The sequence below is a fragment of the Neopsephotus bourkii genome, unplaced genomic scaffold, assembly GCF_033783945.1.
Source record: "Neopsephotus bourkii isolate Nb327-2 ecotype Australia unplaced genomic scaffold, CSIRO-AGI_Nbou_v1 NB_1686, whole genome shotgun sequence".
NCBI classification, from domain to species: Eukaryota; Metazoa; Chordata; class Aves; order Psittaciformes; family Psittacidae; genus Neopsephotus; species Neopsephotus bourkii.
The window spans coordinates 413,910-431,260 of record NW_026902160.1 but is presented as its reverse complement, the minus strand read 5'-3'; the positions used below and the strand labels follow the sequence as shown (position 1 = coordinate 431,260).

Sequence of the window (17,351 nt, the reverse complement as noted above, 5' to 3'; positions counted from 1 at the left end):
AATTGTAACAAGTTTCAGAACATGAGCTTTGAGACTCATACTTGCAAACATAACTTGCAAACAAAACATACTTGCAACAACTATCAGTGTTTAGAAACTGATGTTTAGAATTTAAAACATGAAGAGCTGAAATTGCACTGGTACCTTCATCCAGAAACACAATATACTTACTGAATACTTTACTTACACCAGTATAATGATGAACACCTCTGTGCAAGCTCTCAGTTTTTCCTTCCAAGAAGCTGACTAACCTACAGTAAACCAGAATTTAGGGTACATTAGTTAACATCAAATGTTATTTCTCCCTTTAGTGGTCTGAAGAGCTTTTTGGTTTATTTTTCTTAAACACACCACTGCAGGGAAACTGTCAGAAGTAAACAAACTTTCTTGCTACCTTCTGAAAAGGTAAGCTATTTGCTAAACTATTATCTGGGTGGTGCGATAGAAGAATTACTTCTCTTTAGTTAAAAAAGGTAATTTACACATTGTGATTGTAATTGGTTTGGGCTTTTCCTCCCTCCTCTTCCCCAACCCCACAGGGAAAAAACAGACAGTTTTAAAAATACAGTAACACATTCCTAACATCACTATTCAGAAAAGAGTCCAATTTTGTATGATTAAGGATAGGTTGAAGAATTTTCACATAAACATATTTTGTCTTTCAGCTTGGAAGAACCTGTAGACAATAAGGCAATGCAAGGAAAGTACGTAAAGTCATAGTCCTTTCAGTGTAACAGAAACCAAGCAACAGAAGAGAGCTGACATTAATGGAGAATAACTCAGGGATTTTTTCCTATGAAAAATGTGCACAACTAAACATGAAATCCAAGTGACTTTTCAGATGATATGGTGTCTCTCCAATCACAAACAGAAGACTTGATAAAGAGACCAGTGAATCAGAAACTCCAAGAGTGTTACAAGGATTGGGCTTGGTAGTGAAGTCACTGGTAAATTGACAAAGGAATTCATATATCCCTGAGGCAAATGATTGGTCTCACTTCTGTGAAACTTGTTGATGTTTCAGAAGAAACTGTTCCATAATGCTTCCAGTTTCCCATACACAGCATCTTTGCACTGAAGCTAAAACACCCACGGAAAACTATGAACACTTACCGAAAATCTACCTCTGCAAGTGTTTCCACAAGTTCTGTCCTTACTAGCCAGTAGGAGCTGCTCTTCAGTGTAAGGAGGTCAACAATTAACTGTAAACCTAGTTCACTGTAACTGCTACTGCATAGGCTCATGATGCAATGCTGAAAAGAGAAAACAACTTTCAATTACACTACAGGAGAGGTTCTCTGAATCAAAGTATGTAAGTGAGTCAGAAAAGTCTGTTTTATTAAAAATACTAGAAAAAGTTATTGCTTAATTGCTAGGAGACAGTTCCAGAGCCAAGCACTTTGTAAGGCTAGGACAGCAGCTCCATGTGAATTGCTCAAACCCAATGCTGAATTTAAACTCCAGAGAGGAACACAAGCCTTAGAGATCAGAGGAAAATCCTTCAAAGAGTAAGGTCTAATATAGGGCTTACCCATCACAAGCACCATTATTTCTTATCTGCTCAAAAACACTCTCCCCAAATCTCCATAGAGTATTTTTAGACACCTAGTTCTTGAAACAGTCAGACCTCCACATTTTAATGACTCTTCAACTATATGCACAATGTATGATACTTGGGAAAAAGCTGCAGAACTCTATACTATGTCATCTTTAGCTACATAAAAAAAAGTACTTTCTTTTTTCAGGGATTAAGAACCCAAAATGCTTTAGAACATTTCTGCTGAAAGGTATGAAATCAGGCTACATTGTATACTGAGGGAAAGAACAAGTCAAAATTGACTCATATAAGTTGCCATAACTGAACAATTCTAAGTCTTGCAAAAAGCCATAATCACAAGTGTAACCATAAATAAACCCACTATATTCAAGCAATAACATCACTGAACAGAATGTTAAAAAAGATAGCATAATTTAACTAACTGGATTTCCTTCCCTCAGTGGCACCACAGATCCCCCCTCCTAGCACATGAAATCATACTTTCCATACATTATCTGTATTTTACTAAAAGCTATCCTTTGCCTCACAGACCTATAAGCTACAACACAGTCAGCCACCCTGTGCTTCTCAGCGAATTAATTTCCCTTGGCCTGTAATTCGTCCTTCTTGCTCTACTTCTCTGGAAAATTCCTCAGGGAAAAGCTCACTCCTTCATTCCTCTGCTTTTTCAAACAACACCTTCCACAGATTTTCTTACAAAAATAAAATTCACACACTCTAAGTTCCACTCACCAGCTCAGCTCTCATCTCTATTTTAACAATGGTCCCAATGGATTTTTTTTACCCAGTTTGAAAAACTTGCTTTCCTGAAACTTTCCTCACTTTTAAAAATTATTATTTCAGGAAATAATCACTATTTTATTGTTATTTCTCATACCAAATTTTTGCTCTCCAAATACAGGCTACAACCAGGTGCTACATGTTCACACTTCCTTCTTCAGCCTAGATACCCTATCTAATGGATTTATCCTATTGTTGATTAATGTAACAGTACAGCTCAAACCAGTACATTTATGACTAGAAATGCCATTATTATACTGCTACATGATCTAACCAACGTAATTTTCCAGCTGTTTGCTCCTCCATTTCTGTGCCAGAATTCATGTTTTCTACAATGAAGTTCTTGGGGAAGAAGTAATTTTTTGCTTCATGCTCATACACCTGAGCATAGCAGGATCCTAGTCAACAAATAACACCCCTGTGATCTGTGGTGGTTCAAATAAACCGCTAGTTCTGCTTACCTTCACAGCTGTACAAGCCAGTTTGCATGTAACAGACGACTCGTCTTTCAGTGTTTTCTGTAACAGAGGTATGCAGTCTACCAAGGAAAAGAGATTTCCTAACAAAGAGAGCATTTAGAGCAATGAAACAAAAGAGAATTTCGGTTACATAAAAAAACCCAAACCAAATCAAAACCCACCCTTAAAACAAATTGTTACCTGTTGAGCTTCTGACATTTATTAGCCATTTTTCCACATCAAAGCGGGATTTAATTAGAATAGAGTTGACAATTGTTCCACACAGAATGGCAGTGGCTCCTCTGATCTGGGGATCTCCGTGGTCAATGTAGTTCAGAATATCTGATACATACTGCTCCTCTAAGAAAATAAGTTACAACTACTTTATTTTAAAAATACTAGTCTTAGACTTAACTGATCCCTAAAAATGTTTCAGTGGAGGTACCGATTCCTGTACAATCGGTATCAGCATATTCACAATATGCCTGCTTTGGTTCTACCCTTGGATGTAACCTACAGATCATTCACACCATCCAGTTCATTGATTACATATAAAAACATCAGCAGTTTATTTCAATTGTACACAAACTGCTCTGGGGAAATCTAAGAAGAGTTTTGGTTAACACTCCACCTTTGCCACTGCTGGTATCAAACCAGTTGAATAGTCCAGGCCCCTGATGATAATATTGCAGCATTTATAAAAATTAACCTAGTGGCTTACAAACCATTTATAAGTTAGCCTGAAATAAATTAGAAGAAACCATTTATAAGAAAAACAAACTGCTTCTGTATAGCGGTTGTACTAAAATAGCTTCATCTTGTCAGAAGATGTATAAGCTCATTCAACTAGACTTCATTTTTGTTGAAAGCAAAAATGGTGTTCAGACAGCATGTTCATACCAATACTGGTGCAATATTTAATGCTGCCTCACGCACTTAAAAACTCAAGCACTATTAAAATGGAATAGGTGAACTGCAACATACCATACTCTTCTCCCATTGCTTCAAGAGGTGTCTTATACAGTTTACTGAAGAAAGAGTCAGGGTGAAGTGCAACAGCTGCTCCAACACAACTTACTGCCAGGGCTTTTACGCTGACTCTCACATCCCTATCAGGAACTAAAGCTGGGAGAAGAAAACAAACCCAGGGGGTATTTAAAAGCTTCATGAATTGTTTTTAGGTTAATTAATAATTCTGTATGATATAAACAGCTTAGCCTGGATTAAAAAAAAAAAAAGTAAAGGCAGAGCAAGTAGTTCCAGTTGGTAAGAGGCAGCAGTTACATATGGCCTTTTTGTTTGTTTGAAAAAAGACAACACACCGAACTAATACACACACTACCACCTCGCTTTACCTCTAAGAATACAGCTATTACACTCTCTTTCCAAGAACACTGCATTAGCAGAGTACATGAACAACTAATAATTCAGAAAAGATGTTCATTCTTTTCCCCTTAAATGCTCATTTCAATCATATGTAATGACACATACACACATGCCTGTGACATGGACTTCTCAGTGAAAAACAAAATTGAAGCAGCAGTGTATGCCATAAAGGCTTCCTGGAAAATCCCCACTGACATTTCATTACTATGCTAGAAAGGAAAATATTTCTTCTTTTGAGCCCCAGCTGCCTCCTCCAACAATCATATACCCTCAAAAAGCCTCTTTGCCCATCTCATATGAAAAAAAACCACACTAACTTGTTTGTTCAAATGCTGCAAGATGTTAAAAGTGGAGAAAAAAGTTCAACTTGAGATTTCACACAGGCCTTTGAAAACCTGAAATCAATTCTCTGCTTTACTCCAGCTGAATCTTTTACAATAAAGTTAACATTTTCAAAACACAAACTGATACAACAGCATTTCCTCTGAATTCAGAAAAATCAACACAGAATTCAAACATAACAGAGTGATAAAGCTAAAAAAAATACATGTAGTCTTGTTTTCATTAAAACACATTAGGCATTGTAAACAAAATCAACTGTAAAAATATTAAGACAAGTACTTGAAAGAACTATATTCTTCTGAACTTGTTTTAGAAGCTTCTACAAAATGAACTGCAACTCAAAATAGTTTCCTTGCTCAGGTATTGATACTTTCATATGGGACAAACTGGGCAGTCAGTGCTGATGAAAAGAAATACTGGTATTAGATTGTCTTCACAGCTTCATACAATCTATAACCTATCATGGTCCCACAGGTTAGGTCTTATTAGAATTTACAAATTGTAAATGTAATTAAGTATTTGACTTGCGGGTTAAGTTACCATACTACTTTTTTAGATGCCAAATGGTTCAAGATTCCTTGTAAAATGGCACAATTTAAGTGGTTTTAGGTTTTCCTGTACTCTGGTTCAATCACTTAAATCAGGACTGCCACAGAAAACCCCACCCCTGAAATCTTTAATAAAGTGAGATTAAAAACCAGAGTAAACTGAGTGCGTCTCTGCAAGTTTGCCGATGACACCAAGCTGTGTGTTTCGGTTGATAGCTGAAGGGAAGGAATGCCATCCAGAGGGACCTTGACACGCTTGTGAGGTGGGCTGATGCCAACCTCATGAAGTTTAACCATGCCAAGTGCAAGGTCCTACACCTGGGTCAGAGCAATCGCAGGCACAGCTACAGGTTGGGCAGAGATGAGATTCAGAGCAGCCCTGCAGAGAAGGACTTGGGGGTGCTGGTCAATGAGAAAATGAACATGAGCCGGCTTCAGTGTGCGCCTGCAGCCCAGAAAGCCAACCGTATCCTGGGCTGCATCAAAAGGAGTGTGACCAGCAGGTTAAAGGAGGTGATCCTGCCCCTTTATTCTGCTCTCGTGAGACCTCACTTGGAGTATTGTGTGCAGTTCTGGTGTCCTCAACATAAAAAGGACATGGATCTGCTGGAACAAGTCCAGAGGAGGGCACGAGGACAATCAGGGGACTGGAGCACCTCCCATATGACGATCGGCTGAGAAAGTTGGGGCTGTTCAGCCTGGAGAAAAGAAGGCTGCGTGGAGACTTCATAGCAGCCTTCCAGTATCTGAAGGGGGGCTATAGGGATGCTGGGGATGGACTCTTCATTAGGGACTGTAGTGATAGGACAAGGGGTAATGGGATAAAACTTAAACAGGGGAAGTTTAGATTGGGTATAAGGAAGAAATTCTTTCCTGTTAGGGTGGTGAGGCACTGGAATAGTTTGCCCAGGGAGGTTGTGAATGCTCCATCCCTGGCAGTGTTCAAGGCCAGGTTGGACGAGGCCTTGGGTAATATGGTTTAGAGCGAGGTGTCCCTGCCCATGGCAAGGTTGTTGGAACTTGATGATCTTAAGGTCCTTTCCAACCCTAACTATTCTATGATTCTATGATCCCATTTCTGACTTTGCACATTAAGAAGCACAAGGAACCAATGAATGGAACAGAAAACTTACCTCCTTTCTCCCCAGTAAGTAGAAAAGAGGCAGACAGAAGTCTAACACAGTGCACTAAAGGAGCAGAATCCCCATCGGTATAGTGGCCTATGTCTCCCTTTACCCTGGAAGGCTAGCAAAGGCAAATCACAATATTTATACAGATAAAAATTAATCTTCAATTTAAATAAAATATTAAGCACAAGATTTAGAAATAAAACCTTTATACATTTGGGGATGTGCAGTAATGCAAAATGTGTCTAATACAAATGTAAAAAAGGCCTTAAAACATAATGTTTTTGGGAAGTTTGGATCCAGTATCAGAATTGGTTTAACTTAATTACAGAAACAACAATTCTATTAATTTGCTGAATTACCTAGATGTGCTGTTTTCATCTGAAGTCTCATAAACCACTTTCTGGTGACAAAAAATGATCTTTGGAAACTTTGTATGAGAAGCAATTAATACCCAAGTTGGTTTCAAAGAAAGCTGACAACCTTCTGTGGTTTCACATTTAGATTTCCCCAGTAGCCCAGGCTACTGCCTGCCACCAACGAAACTCCTTGTGCCCCAGCTCATAACAAGGTCCAAAGCTCAAGTCGGAAAACTGCAAGAGGAAATCAGTAACCTGTGGCTGGAATGGTATGAGCCTCTCCACAGAAAGAGAGCCTGAGAATGAGACTTCATAACTTCTGACAAGATCATGAAGTTCCCTACACAGCTAGCAACCAGCACAAAGATATTTCAGATGATAAAGTATCAGTGTACCCTACTAATGAACACACAAAAGGGGTTTGTGTCCTGGGCAGTTTGTGCTCTGCTTTGGCTTTGCGATTGCATTCAAGATATCACTTGTGTATTCAATCCTATGTCACATGAAATTCAGGCTGCAACTCTGATTTACTATTCAACTTAGTTTTTGACCTATAACAAACTACCCCAGGCACATGGATTATACATATTTACCACTAATTAACATAAGCATAACTGTCATATCTTTTTTCTCAACTTAGTTGTTTTAGACTTTAAAGCAGACCACTGTGACTACTTCTCACCTTATTTTCGTGATCACCAGGATCTGCTGCATCTTCTTTTGATGGAAATCTATCTACGCTGCTATCAGAAGGCTGCCTACTATGGCTTGTGGTTTTCAACAGGTGAGGCTGTTGAAGAGCTTTAGAAAAAGGTAATCCATGAAATACCATTTCAGATGCAAATTAAAAGCACTTTAATTTAGCCTAATTACACAAACATGAAAAATAAATTAGCAGTGATCAAAACAAGGGATTCCATAGAAGTGCTGAAATATATTCCTTGTTTCACATTTCAATCTAGTTATGTTTTTCACATCCATTACACGAGTCTTCCTTTCCCTGGAAATCAGACAGCAGATGCACCCATAACACCTGCATTAAACATGTCACCAGTTCTGTGTCTGCCTGACCCCAACCCCAATTTACCTACATACCAATAGAAGAATTTCTGAAAGACTCTGCTGAATCATCTTGGAGAATATTTGCAGCTTCATCTTCCTCATCCTGCAGCTGCCCAATTTGCATTCCAGAATACTGTCCTTCAGCACCCTCCAAAACCTACACAATATGAGGACAAGACTTAAAATAGCTTAACACACAACACCAAATCTCAAACATGCAGTGTTAGTCATCTAGAAATAATTTGAAAGCAAATATGAGCTTGATAAATATTAGTGTACAGCTGCATGCAGGCTATGAAGCAGTTCCTGTCCTCCTCCGGCACTGGGGCTATTTGAGGCCATAGTTACATCTGAGAGCCTCCCACTTGCGCCATAAGCTTGGATATTAACAGGAAGAAAGTCACAACACTTGCTTCCCCTGCAGTTCTCCTTGCTCCTTTATTCCAAACACAACTGTCCCTCTATCTCAGCAGTTACAAATCACAATCAACACCTTTACTATCACAAATTGAACTTATCCCTTGCTGTCAAATTCTCCCATAACCTCTCTTGTCCTGGATATGTAAAGTCAAACTGAGAACACACTGTGTAGGACAAAAAAGGACTAGTAAATTCAAATGCATTTTAAACCCTTCACTTTGAACCAGACTACTAAAATGGACACTTCCAGCAGTTTGACCCTTGGTACCAATGCAATGTATAGGCAGTATGTAGGTAGAAAAATAAGCACAAAAGGCAATTCAATAATGAGAGACCAAGTAAAAAACTTTTCATTTTCAATTTACCCGAAGACAAGATACTTTTTCAGTTACTCCTTGCATTTATAAGCACCTGGAAATTGTTCCTTAAAAAGCTCTGTGTGTGTAAGTAACTGGGACAACCACTTAGTCTGTCAATTACAAAAAAATAATGTTACTTGTAATTACTGCTTGCAAAAAGTATGTAAACTGACATCTGCAACAATCTGACAAGAATTTGTGTCAATAAACACAACCTGTAATGCCTTCTCACTTTTGCCTCTGCACTGTGTACGTTTAACCCAGAGACTGAGCAATCTTCATCACTCCTTTTGTTCCTAAATCCTCACAGTTGCAGAAGTATTAGGAAGAAGTTATTTATTGTGAGGTACTAGAACAGGTTGCCCAAAGAAGTGGTGAATGCTCCATGCCTGGCAGCGTTCAAGACCAGACTGGACACAGTCCCAGGTGACATGATCTAGTGTGAGATGTCCAGGGGGGTTGGAACTGGATGATCTTAAGGTTCTTTCCAACCCTAACTATTCTACGGTTCTATGTGCCTATCATAATTGTAAATTTACTATTTTTTGTAGTGGTAAGAGATTATTACTCTTCCAAAGTTAGTATCAGCGAACTTCAGTCAAAATTTTTATAATCTTTGAAAAACAGAACTTAAGAAATTTTAAGCATTTCCCTTTTTTACACTTTCTGCTCTTGTTCCCAGGAATCTCAGTTTTGCTGGTTTTATTACAACTTCACACTTGCTTGAGGGAAATTTATTAAAATAACTATACTGTATGCACATTTCAGGTGTTTATTAGATATGTAACCGCTACATGAGTAAATCATGCAGTAATGTTCAGTATAGGAGAAATCATTACAATGGAATAAAAATATTTAAAAAAAAAAAAAAAAGAAAAACAAAAAGAGTTGTGTTGCCAACTGAAAAAGCATAGGCAGGAGACAATGTGAAGCATTAGGTTCCAAAAATATTCTTCTATCATTCCAAATAGACTGTTCACCCTTTAACACTTCCATTAGTCCTCCCGCACCAAAATAATTATTAAAATACCTACACAAAATGAAGGATAGGCTATTAAGAGGATATATTTATGCCAAGCCTTTGATATTGACATTCCTCCAGTGAGTGACCATCGGTTAATGCCTTCATATGACCTACCCGGTGAACACACCGATTACAGCTTTGTAGTTTTTAAGTGAAAGTGTTAAAAGGAGGTCAAGCTCTCCAATAGAGGCGTGAGCTGCTGACCTTTCCATTGTTACTAGCTGAGGATGGAAAAGTAGAAGACGAATAAGTAGATGAATCCAAGTCTGGGCCCTCCATGGAAGAGCTCTGAGACATGTCGAGCCCCTCAGTAGAAGGGGATCCCCCCTCTGCCCGTTGCACACTTACAATTTCAGAACTGTCCGAAGGGGTTACAGCAGAGTCTGGACCTTCTGTAGTAGTCTGAGAGCTATCGCTAACTGGTGAGGAAGCTTGTGTACCATCATTCAGGTCCATAGTGGGATCTGACTGGACAGCACTGATCTGGCTGGAGCTTCGACTAAGAACATCATCTTCGTCTCCTTCAGTAGCTGTACTTGTCAAATCACAGCTCGAAAGGTCTACAGAGTCTGACTGCAATGTATGTTGGGAGCGTGGCTGCTCAGTGATGATATCATGTCCAGTAGGATCAGCTGAACTCCCTACTGACCCAGCTGTGGGTACACCTGATGAAGAAGCTAGTTCACTGGTTATCTCGCCCTTCATAGAAGCTGCAAAACACAGACATTGGTGAGTCAATAAAGTGTTTAAACTTGTGTTTCAGTTGATATGGACACCGCATACTAAGCCATACACTAAACTAGTCTAAGGAAAGCGTATAACTAAACAGTTAAACTACAGGCAGGGAAATAAACATCTGTAAAATGCCATTCCAGCTATACCAGTAGCTCAATAGGACAGCCTATTGACAAAAAAAAAAACAAAACCCAGGCAGTCAACTTCCTTAGGTAAGTATATGTTTTAGACCCAGGAGTATTTATGGTTTCAGTTTTGCAAGCCTCTCTTTTGAGTGTCTGTCCACTTCCCAGTGACCGTTAACATATCACTTTTATATTTTAGACAGAGCAATAAAATAATGGATTTGTAATATAATACGGGCTGACTGCACTGCTGGAAAGCCAGCTACCTGCAAACGATGCAGTGCTGACATCTGACCGGGTTTCAGGATCATCCTCCAAACCTTCTTCTTCACCAAGAAGTATTTTACCTGAGAAGTAATGCAAGAAAAACCTTAAGTATTCCAAAAACATAGTCACCTTGAAATGCTGAACAGTTGAAGTCAGATGTGATTATTATCTACAATTACTCAAATGATTTTTCAAATCTATGAGAGGCAACTGATGGAAAAGAGAAAGGAATGAAAAAAAGTGAATATCCAGTCCCTCACCATCTGATTAGGAGAAAAACAGCAGTTAAAAGGAAATACAGTTAAGTAATTTTATTTAACAGTGTAACTATTCAGGACCTATGACCTTATTCATTCTAGTTTATTTTTGTTGACTATGTTTAAGATCCTATTAACATCATCAAGTATGTCCCATTACTAAGGGCTGGACACCTGGCAACTGGATGTCTGCCCTCAATTCAAAAGGGCATTAAAGCACTACAAGTAATAGAATACATAACCTCTTCCTCCTTCAGGCTATGAATATTATCAAAGGCTACTTGCAGTCTAGGGCTTGGAACTCCAATAACAGAATGGAAAATGCCTAGGGGGAAGAGCAACACAGACCAGAAACACAGGACAGCATAACTGGGACAGGGTGATGAACCATGGACAACAGCCAGAGATGAACAAGGCAAAAATCTTCAGAAAGTATTTTGCCACCAGAAAAATGAGAACCACTTATAACCTAACACAATCATCACAGAATTCTCTTACAGAATAGTACCCATATTTTAAAGAGGCAGTGGAAAGATACCTGCAGATGTACACTGCCTGGGAACAACCAAAAACATAACTGCACTGCAAGGTCTGTAAATGGGACAGGATACAGAGTGCAGAGAGAGCTACTGAGCCCATCCTTCTAGCTCTCACACGTCACTTGCTGAGACATTAGGATTCATAACAACCACTTTTACTTATGCCTGTTTTGCCATTTAGAATGAGCTTCACTGGTAGTCTAAGATTCACCATGCAAAATGTTAATGTTTTGATAACTCTAGGCAAATTCTTTTGCACCTAATTTAAGCTACCAGGGGATAAAAAGCATTAACATATTTTTCTATTCACTTCTCTATCACAACTGCTTTCACACATAGCAGTAACACTGTAGAATTGTCTTGCTCCAAAAAGTATCTTTTACACTATTCAAACCTGTAAGGCATAAAAGTAACCACATTACCATGTATGCTCTACATAAAATAACACCAATTGAGAGCTACAAACTCCTACGAAAGAAGGAGTAAAATACTGCTTAGAGTTCCCAACTAAAAACATTTTTCACTATCCTCTCATATTTACATCCATCTCACTGAAACAAACCAGGATATTCTTCTGCTTTCCACAGCTGATCACCTTTAAAAGTAAGTGGAAGAGGAAAGACTCTAAAAAACACTTGTTAGGCACATTAGGCTTTGCATGTTCATGAGTAAATATGCGAGCTGCATGATATTCCCCACTATTAGGAAAAATAACCCAACAAAGCCCAACAGTTAAGACACAGAACATAGGTTTTCATTTCAAAATGACTTTTCAGCCTTTTTTGCAATTTTCTGCAGCTGAAACATAAACCAGCATAGGTCAGTTGCTCAAAACTAAAGTTGATCTGAAGCAGTAACTCTGAAAAGACATGGAATATCCGAGTTCTTATGTTAGCGTCACAGGTTTCCATAGATAATCCTCTCTTTACACCCGTACACACAACGGTGCATTACAGCTAAAGAAGCTTCACCGACAGCCAACAGCAGAAGCCTGCTACTCTATATGTAGTAGTCTGCAACACAGCATCAAATAGGAACTGGGAATAAACTTGATTTTCCCCTCCTTTCTACAACACAGAGCAGCAGGAAATGAATAATTCATAACTTGAAATTCAACCTGTACAAAGCGTTAAGATCATGAGCACATTTTTTCAGACTCATTTATGCCATTATTTTAGACCACAAAACCTTCATACAATGATCTTGGGAGAGGAAAGAAGCTGATAACTCATATGTTTTCCCACTGAATGAAGAAAAGGTTAATGCTTCAACACGTACTTTAATCAAATTTGCATTATTATTAGCACTTCAACGTTACACTGAAGACTATTAATGATTCAGAATATCGAAATGATGATTTACAGTTTTTCATTTCGAAGTTTTATGTGTCATTATTGTGATCTGTTGCATTCTTCCTCACCTTCGGATGCTGCAGGAACACCCTTTCCTTCACATTGTTGTTTCTAACCTAGAAATTATCACTGCATTCATAAGCACTATTTCACTGAGCTCTAACCACTATTTCACAATTTGGTATATTCTTTAAGCATTAGGAGATTCTTTGCAGAGATAGCACAAGGTATTTGGGAAGAGTGTAAGCTAGTTGCTGTAATGGGCATTAAAGTTTGTGTATTCTTATTTAGTCTTATTTTAACTCCAAGTTTTTCTTTTCAGCATTGTACATGTCTCCTTACTATGTTTGCAGTAACTGCACAATACTCATACATAGTTCCACTGCAGTAGCAAAATTTTGCTCCCCTAAAACAGGCAATGAAACTGTTATACAGCTGTATCTAGAGCGATTCTAGTACTGATAAGAGTGTTTTTAAACAAAGTGTAAACGTATACCTAGATATTCAGCACTTCCATACATGAAATGGGAAAAGAATCCTTCAGAACAATTACTTAAAATTCTGCTAAATTAATTACCTATTGAAAGAAATGAAAATATCCACAGTAAGACACAGAGTATAGAATTAGTCAGAGTGAACAGCAAAAGAAAAAAAAGCATCATATCAAAGCATGCAAACATACACATGCATTAAAGAATTAAAAAAACAGGCCTAACCAAACCAGGAAGGTTAACTATTTTGTGAGTTACATTAAATGTTAAGTGTTACCATCAAAAGGAAGAATGCCCTGTTCAGAGGTTATTTTTAGATGTGCTCTTTAAAAGTGAAAATTGCATCAATATTCATCACCAGAATTTTGCCAGTGAACTACAGCAAAAAAAAAAATTAAAAAACCATACTGCTTTGAATAATTTTAGTACATCTTGATTGCAATATCAGAAATCACATGAGGAAAATTTACACTGATTGAGACTCAGCTGAAAACACAAAGGCAATTGTGAACGAGGACCAAAGCAAGACAACGAAGTGGGGACAAGGAAGAAAACAAACCCCAAAAAAAACCACCCAAAAAAATCAGAAAGGAATGCAATTAAAGATTTGGTTTTGAAAATAATCACCTTTAGGCTTTCTTGCAAGAACAGGGCTGCATGAAGACCCCCCTCCAGCTGCAAATCACAGAAAGTAACACATCAGGGCAAAGACAGAGCTGCTGAAATCATGAAGGAATTCTAATAGCCACAAATGGGAAGGAAAAGAACAAAAACAAAACCAAACCCCAAAGCCAGGAAGAAACAGCAAACTTGCTGCTTTTGAAGTGCAAGTTTTTGAGATAATTTCCATCAAATGAATTCTTATTTTTCTATGCCACTTGTGCAAAGTTTGCTTTTTAAAAAATATGCTTTAAATTCCACTCCTATGATTCCTTTCGGCTAATGAATTACCTTCTAATAGCAGCAATATTAGAATGATCTGTTAAGTCAGTACAGGAGTCCTTACAGAAATCCAATCAGAGACTGAGTCTTTTGAAACAGGTCAGTAGCAGTTAAGAGAGAATTTTAGTAACATGCATTTCACAGACTAAAACACTGACAGCTGATTTTAGCAGTTACAGGTAAACTTAAGTCATGCTTTAATTTCATGCTGGTTTGGTATTCAGCAAGAAGCTCTCAGTTAATATAAATTCTGATTAGATCAGTTTTTTATGAATCACAGTTGTCAGCTGCTTGGTGAGAACAGTAATTTTGTGAGGAAAAAAATCTGTCACCACAGTTAACTTGCTCTGTTTAACCAAAAACCCCATCAACATGAGCAGCACAAAATACTTTGGAGTTTGTCTTAACTCAATGGATGTGTATTCACTTAAAGGAAGGATGGAAAGAAACTAACTGTACCTGTGCGGTGAAGGGTGGAGGGAGAGTCATGCAGAACTTTACACATTTCATTTTATCCTTCATACTTTTGGCTAACAGTGAGAAACAGAGCTGGTGGCGTATGTTTATCTCCTTTTACTTGAATTACCAGAAAATACAGCTTACCTATAAGTTCCACTATGCTCCCACTGCGGCTCCTGCTGGCACATTCATCTTTGGATACACTGACCTGTGCAATGCCCCCTGAAGCAGTCAGGGCATGAAGAAGTTCAGGTGGTGGTGTTCTAAAGAGCTGTTGTAATAATTCTAAAGCTCCAGTCACAACATTATGGTCCTGATGCTGGGTGTAATGCAGAGTCAGTTCATAAACCTAAAAGCCAATGAAGTATTGGAGTGAAGTCTCTATGAAGACATAACATATTACATTTCTTCTCACAGACCACATTAAATTTTAGTGGTGCATTAAAAATGACTTATGTTTCCTATACCTAATCTTGACCACATCCTTCCAAGGAGAAAAATGTAAATTAATTGTAGCTATTTAACTGCCTTTTTGGTAGAAGCCTGTTGTTTCTGTTTATTTTTATAGAAGGAGTAATTACATCAAAGAACACCATAATAATTATGAAGTTCTTTAGATACTTTAGGAGCACCTAACAAGCACTGCTGCATTTTCTCTGGAATTTCTGGCCTTTACTCATCAGTAATTCCAGTCTCTAGACCAACTATCACCTACCAAGATGAACAGGAATTTGAGAAAGTAATTCAAAATTCATCAAACTAGTGCTGTTTCATACATGAAAGATCTATTTCTTTTCCTTCCGATCAGCAGTCTTCAGATTAGGATTATTATTCATATTTTACCTGTATGAGTTGTTCTGGTGAAGGCGAAATCTCTGTTTCTTTTCTTGTTACGCCAAAACTGCCTTTCAGGCTGGTATCCTTTACTTGTTGTTGCAATAAAGGTATAAGATACCTTAGTGTAAGTAGAACACCCAGGATTAAAAGAGTAGGATGATCATCTTCTACAGGAACCAACAAGCCTGGGGGCAGAAAGTAGCTGAATGACTTATTGACAGTAGTTAGTTTCAATACAAATGTTATTTCATGTGGTCCATAATAGCGTTTTAAATACAAATAAAAAACATCCAAATACCTAGAAGCAACTTAAGAATGCTTGCTAAATTCAGAAACATTTAAAAATATGCATTATTTAATATTCCTGACAATCATTTAGGCAATGTGGGAGAATGGTCAGAGGACCCTGTCTCACCTTCCCTGTTAGCTACCTCTTTCACTCAATAAAAACACACAGTAGAATTCTTACTCATAGTACCTGATGCTGCCTCCAAATGATCAAGGCTGTCTTGCTCCCCTCCTCACCTGCTTCCTCTCTTCACTTGGCAGTTTAATTAAGGCCCTCACATACACACTACTATCCTAATGAATGACATTCACACTTTTGCCTCCTCCCTCAAATACTGGGACCTTTGTTCCATATATCTACCTGCTAATCAGAGTCAAAGCCTAAACATATTAAGGACAAATATGTAAGAAAACACAACCTTGTATTAAAAAACAAAACCCCAGAATCCATTAATGGAGCTCCTATTAGTGCTCCTGTCTGAATTCAGTACTGTTGCCAGGACATTATAAAATATCACCTTTGAGGTAGCTAAGAACAATGTGTGCACAAAATTCCACCATTTTCAAGTCACACAGAGGAAAGTCACTATGGAGCACCTGAATTCTTCACATTTTTAGAAAAAGCAAGGCTAACACAATAACGCTTCATTTATCTGTTGCCCTTCCTTAGCTCTCCTTTTGCAATATAGTCTACATAGTAAAGAACCCCTCAACAGTAACAAAACAGGAAAAAAAAGTTTCCATCCCAGGCATGAGCTGCAAAACACCCCAAGACAATGCAAGCTTCCCAACTGAAGAAATATAGAAGCAATAACTGACACAAAGTTGTACGTTTTCCGATTAAAAAGGTTCAAATTTAAAATAAAAATAAAAAAAAAAAAGTAATAAAAATCAATTTCTGGTCTAAGTTAGGTTTTCAACAAAGAATCTACATGGTGGTACCTCTAAAAAAGGCTACAAGGTATGTGTTCATTGCCCAGAGAATAATAGTCACGCTGTCCACCTCAAGACCTGCTACCCTAACAACCAAGCTGCTGAGCAACGCTAGTCTTCACAGCTTCCTGAGCAAGCCCTTCCAGCATCCCTCAACCTCCTCATTTTCCAGCAGGCTACTTGCTTCCCTAGCTTTGTCTGCTTCTTTTCAACACTACTGAATTAGCATTGCAGCACATGGATATAAATAGCTTTAGTCATATCTTCATCCAACTTAACACAAAATAGAGAAAGCACTGGCAGTGCAACTGGTATCCTTGCTTTGCCTGAAAACCTCACATATGAAAAGTACCTTCCATGGAAAAAAATCATGTTACTTACAACTAAAGCAATATATTTTTTCCTGAATCTTACCTAGAAGTACATTCAATAACCAGGCATAAAAATACTGTGTTCTTCGTGAATGCTGACAGACGCTCACTGTTGATCCTGCTGCTGTTCGACGGATAGTAGGGGAACTGGATTTAAGATTAGCTATGAAAGCCTTCAATAAGACCTAAAAACAAAGATACATTGAGTTTTCATGAGAAAGACAGAAGTGAATTAAGTCAGCAAATGTATTCTTCATTCGCTCAAAGCATCACTTAATGTACATCAAGTAAGGGCAACTTTGGCCTTAATTCAGACTTGCAGCAGTAACACT

At 38.1% G+C, this 17,351-nt stretch overlaps 1 protein-coding gene across 3 annotated transcripts in view; it reads right to left on the bottom strand.

Moving 5' to 3' along the window:
- The window catches only part of HTT (huntingtin), a 79,063-nt gene that overhangs the window by 48,037 nt on the left and 13,675 nt on the right, over positions 1–17,351 (bottom strand). Inside the window, exons 7-20 of one of the 3 annotated variants that reach the window (XM_061376002.1) lie at positions 17,063–17,204; positions 15,434–15,612; positions 14,735–14,939; positions 13,817–13,864; positions 10,550–10,630; positions 9,772–10,133; positions 7,654–7,777; positions 7,241–7,359; positions 6,206–6,317; positions 3,781–3,921; positions 2,998–3,156; positions 2,800–2,897; positions 1,114–1,253; positions 188–251 (exon numbers count right to left, since the gene is read on the bottom strand). In XM_061376002.1, coding sequence (XP_061231986.1) covers positions 188–251; positions 1,114–1,253; positions 2,800–2,897; positions 2,998–3,156; positions 3,781–3,921; positions 6,206–6,317; positions 7,241–7,359; positions 7,654–7,777; positions 9,772–10,133; positions 10,550–10,630; positions 13,817–13,864; positions 14,735–14,939; positions 15,434–15,612; positions 17,063–17,204 — 1,974 coding nt within the window. Of the gene's footprint in view, positions 1–187; positions 252–1,113; positions 1,254–2,799; positions 2,898–2,997; positions 3,157–3,780; positions 3,922–6,205; positions 6,318–7,240; positions 7,360–7,653; positions 7,778–8,405; positions 8,710–9,771; positions 10,134–10,549; positions 10,631–13,816; positions 13,865–14,734; positions 14,940–15,433; positions 15,613–17,062; positions 17,205–17,351 lie in introns of those variants that run through there. The other 2 variants (XM_061376003.1, XM_061376005.1) reach the window with 2 other exon arrangements.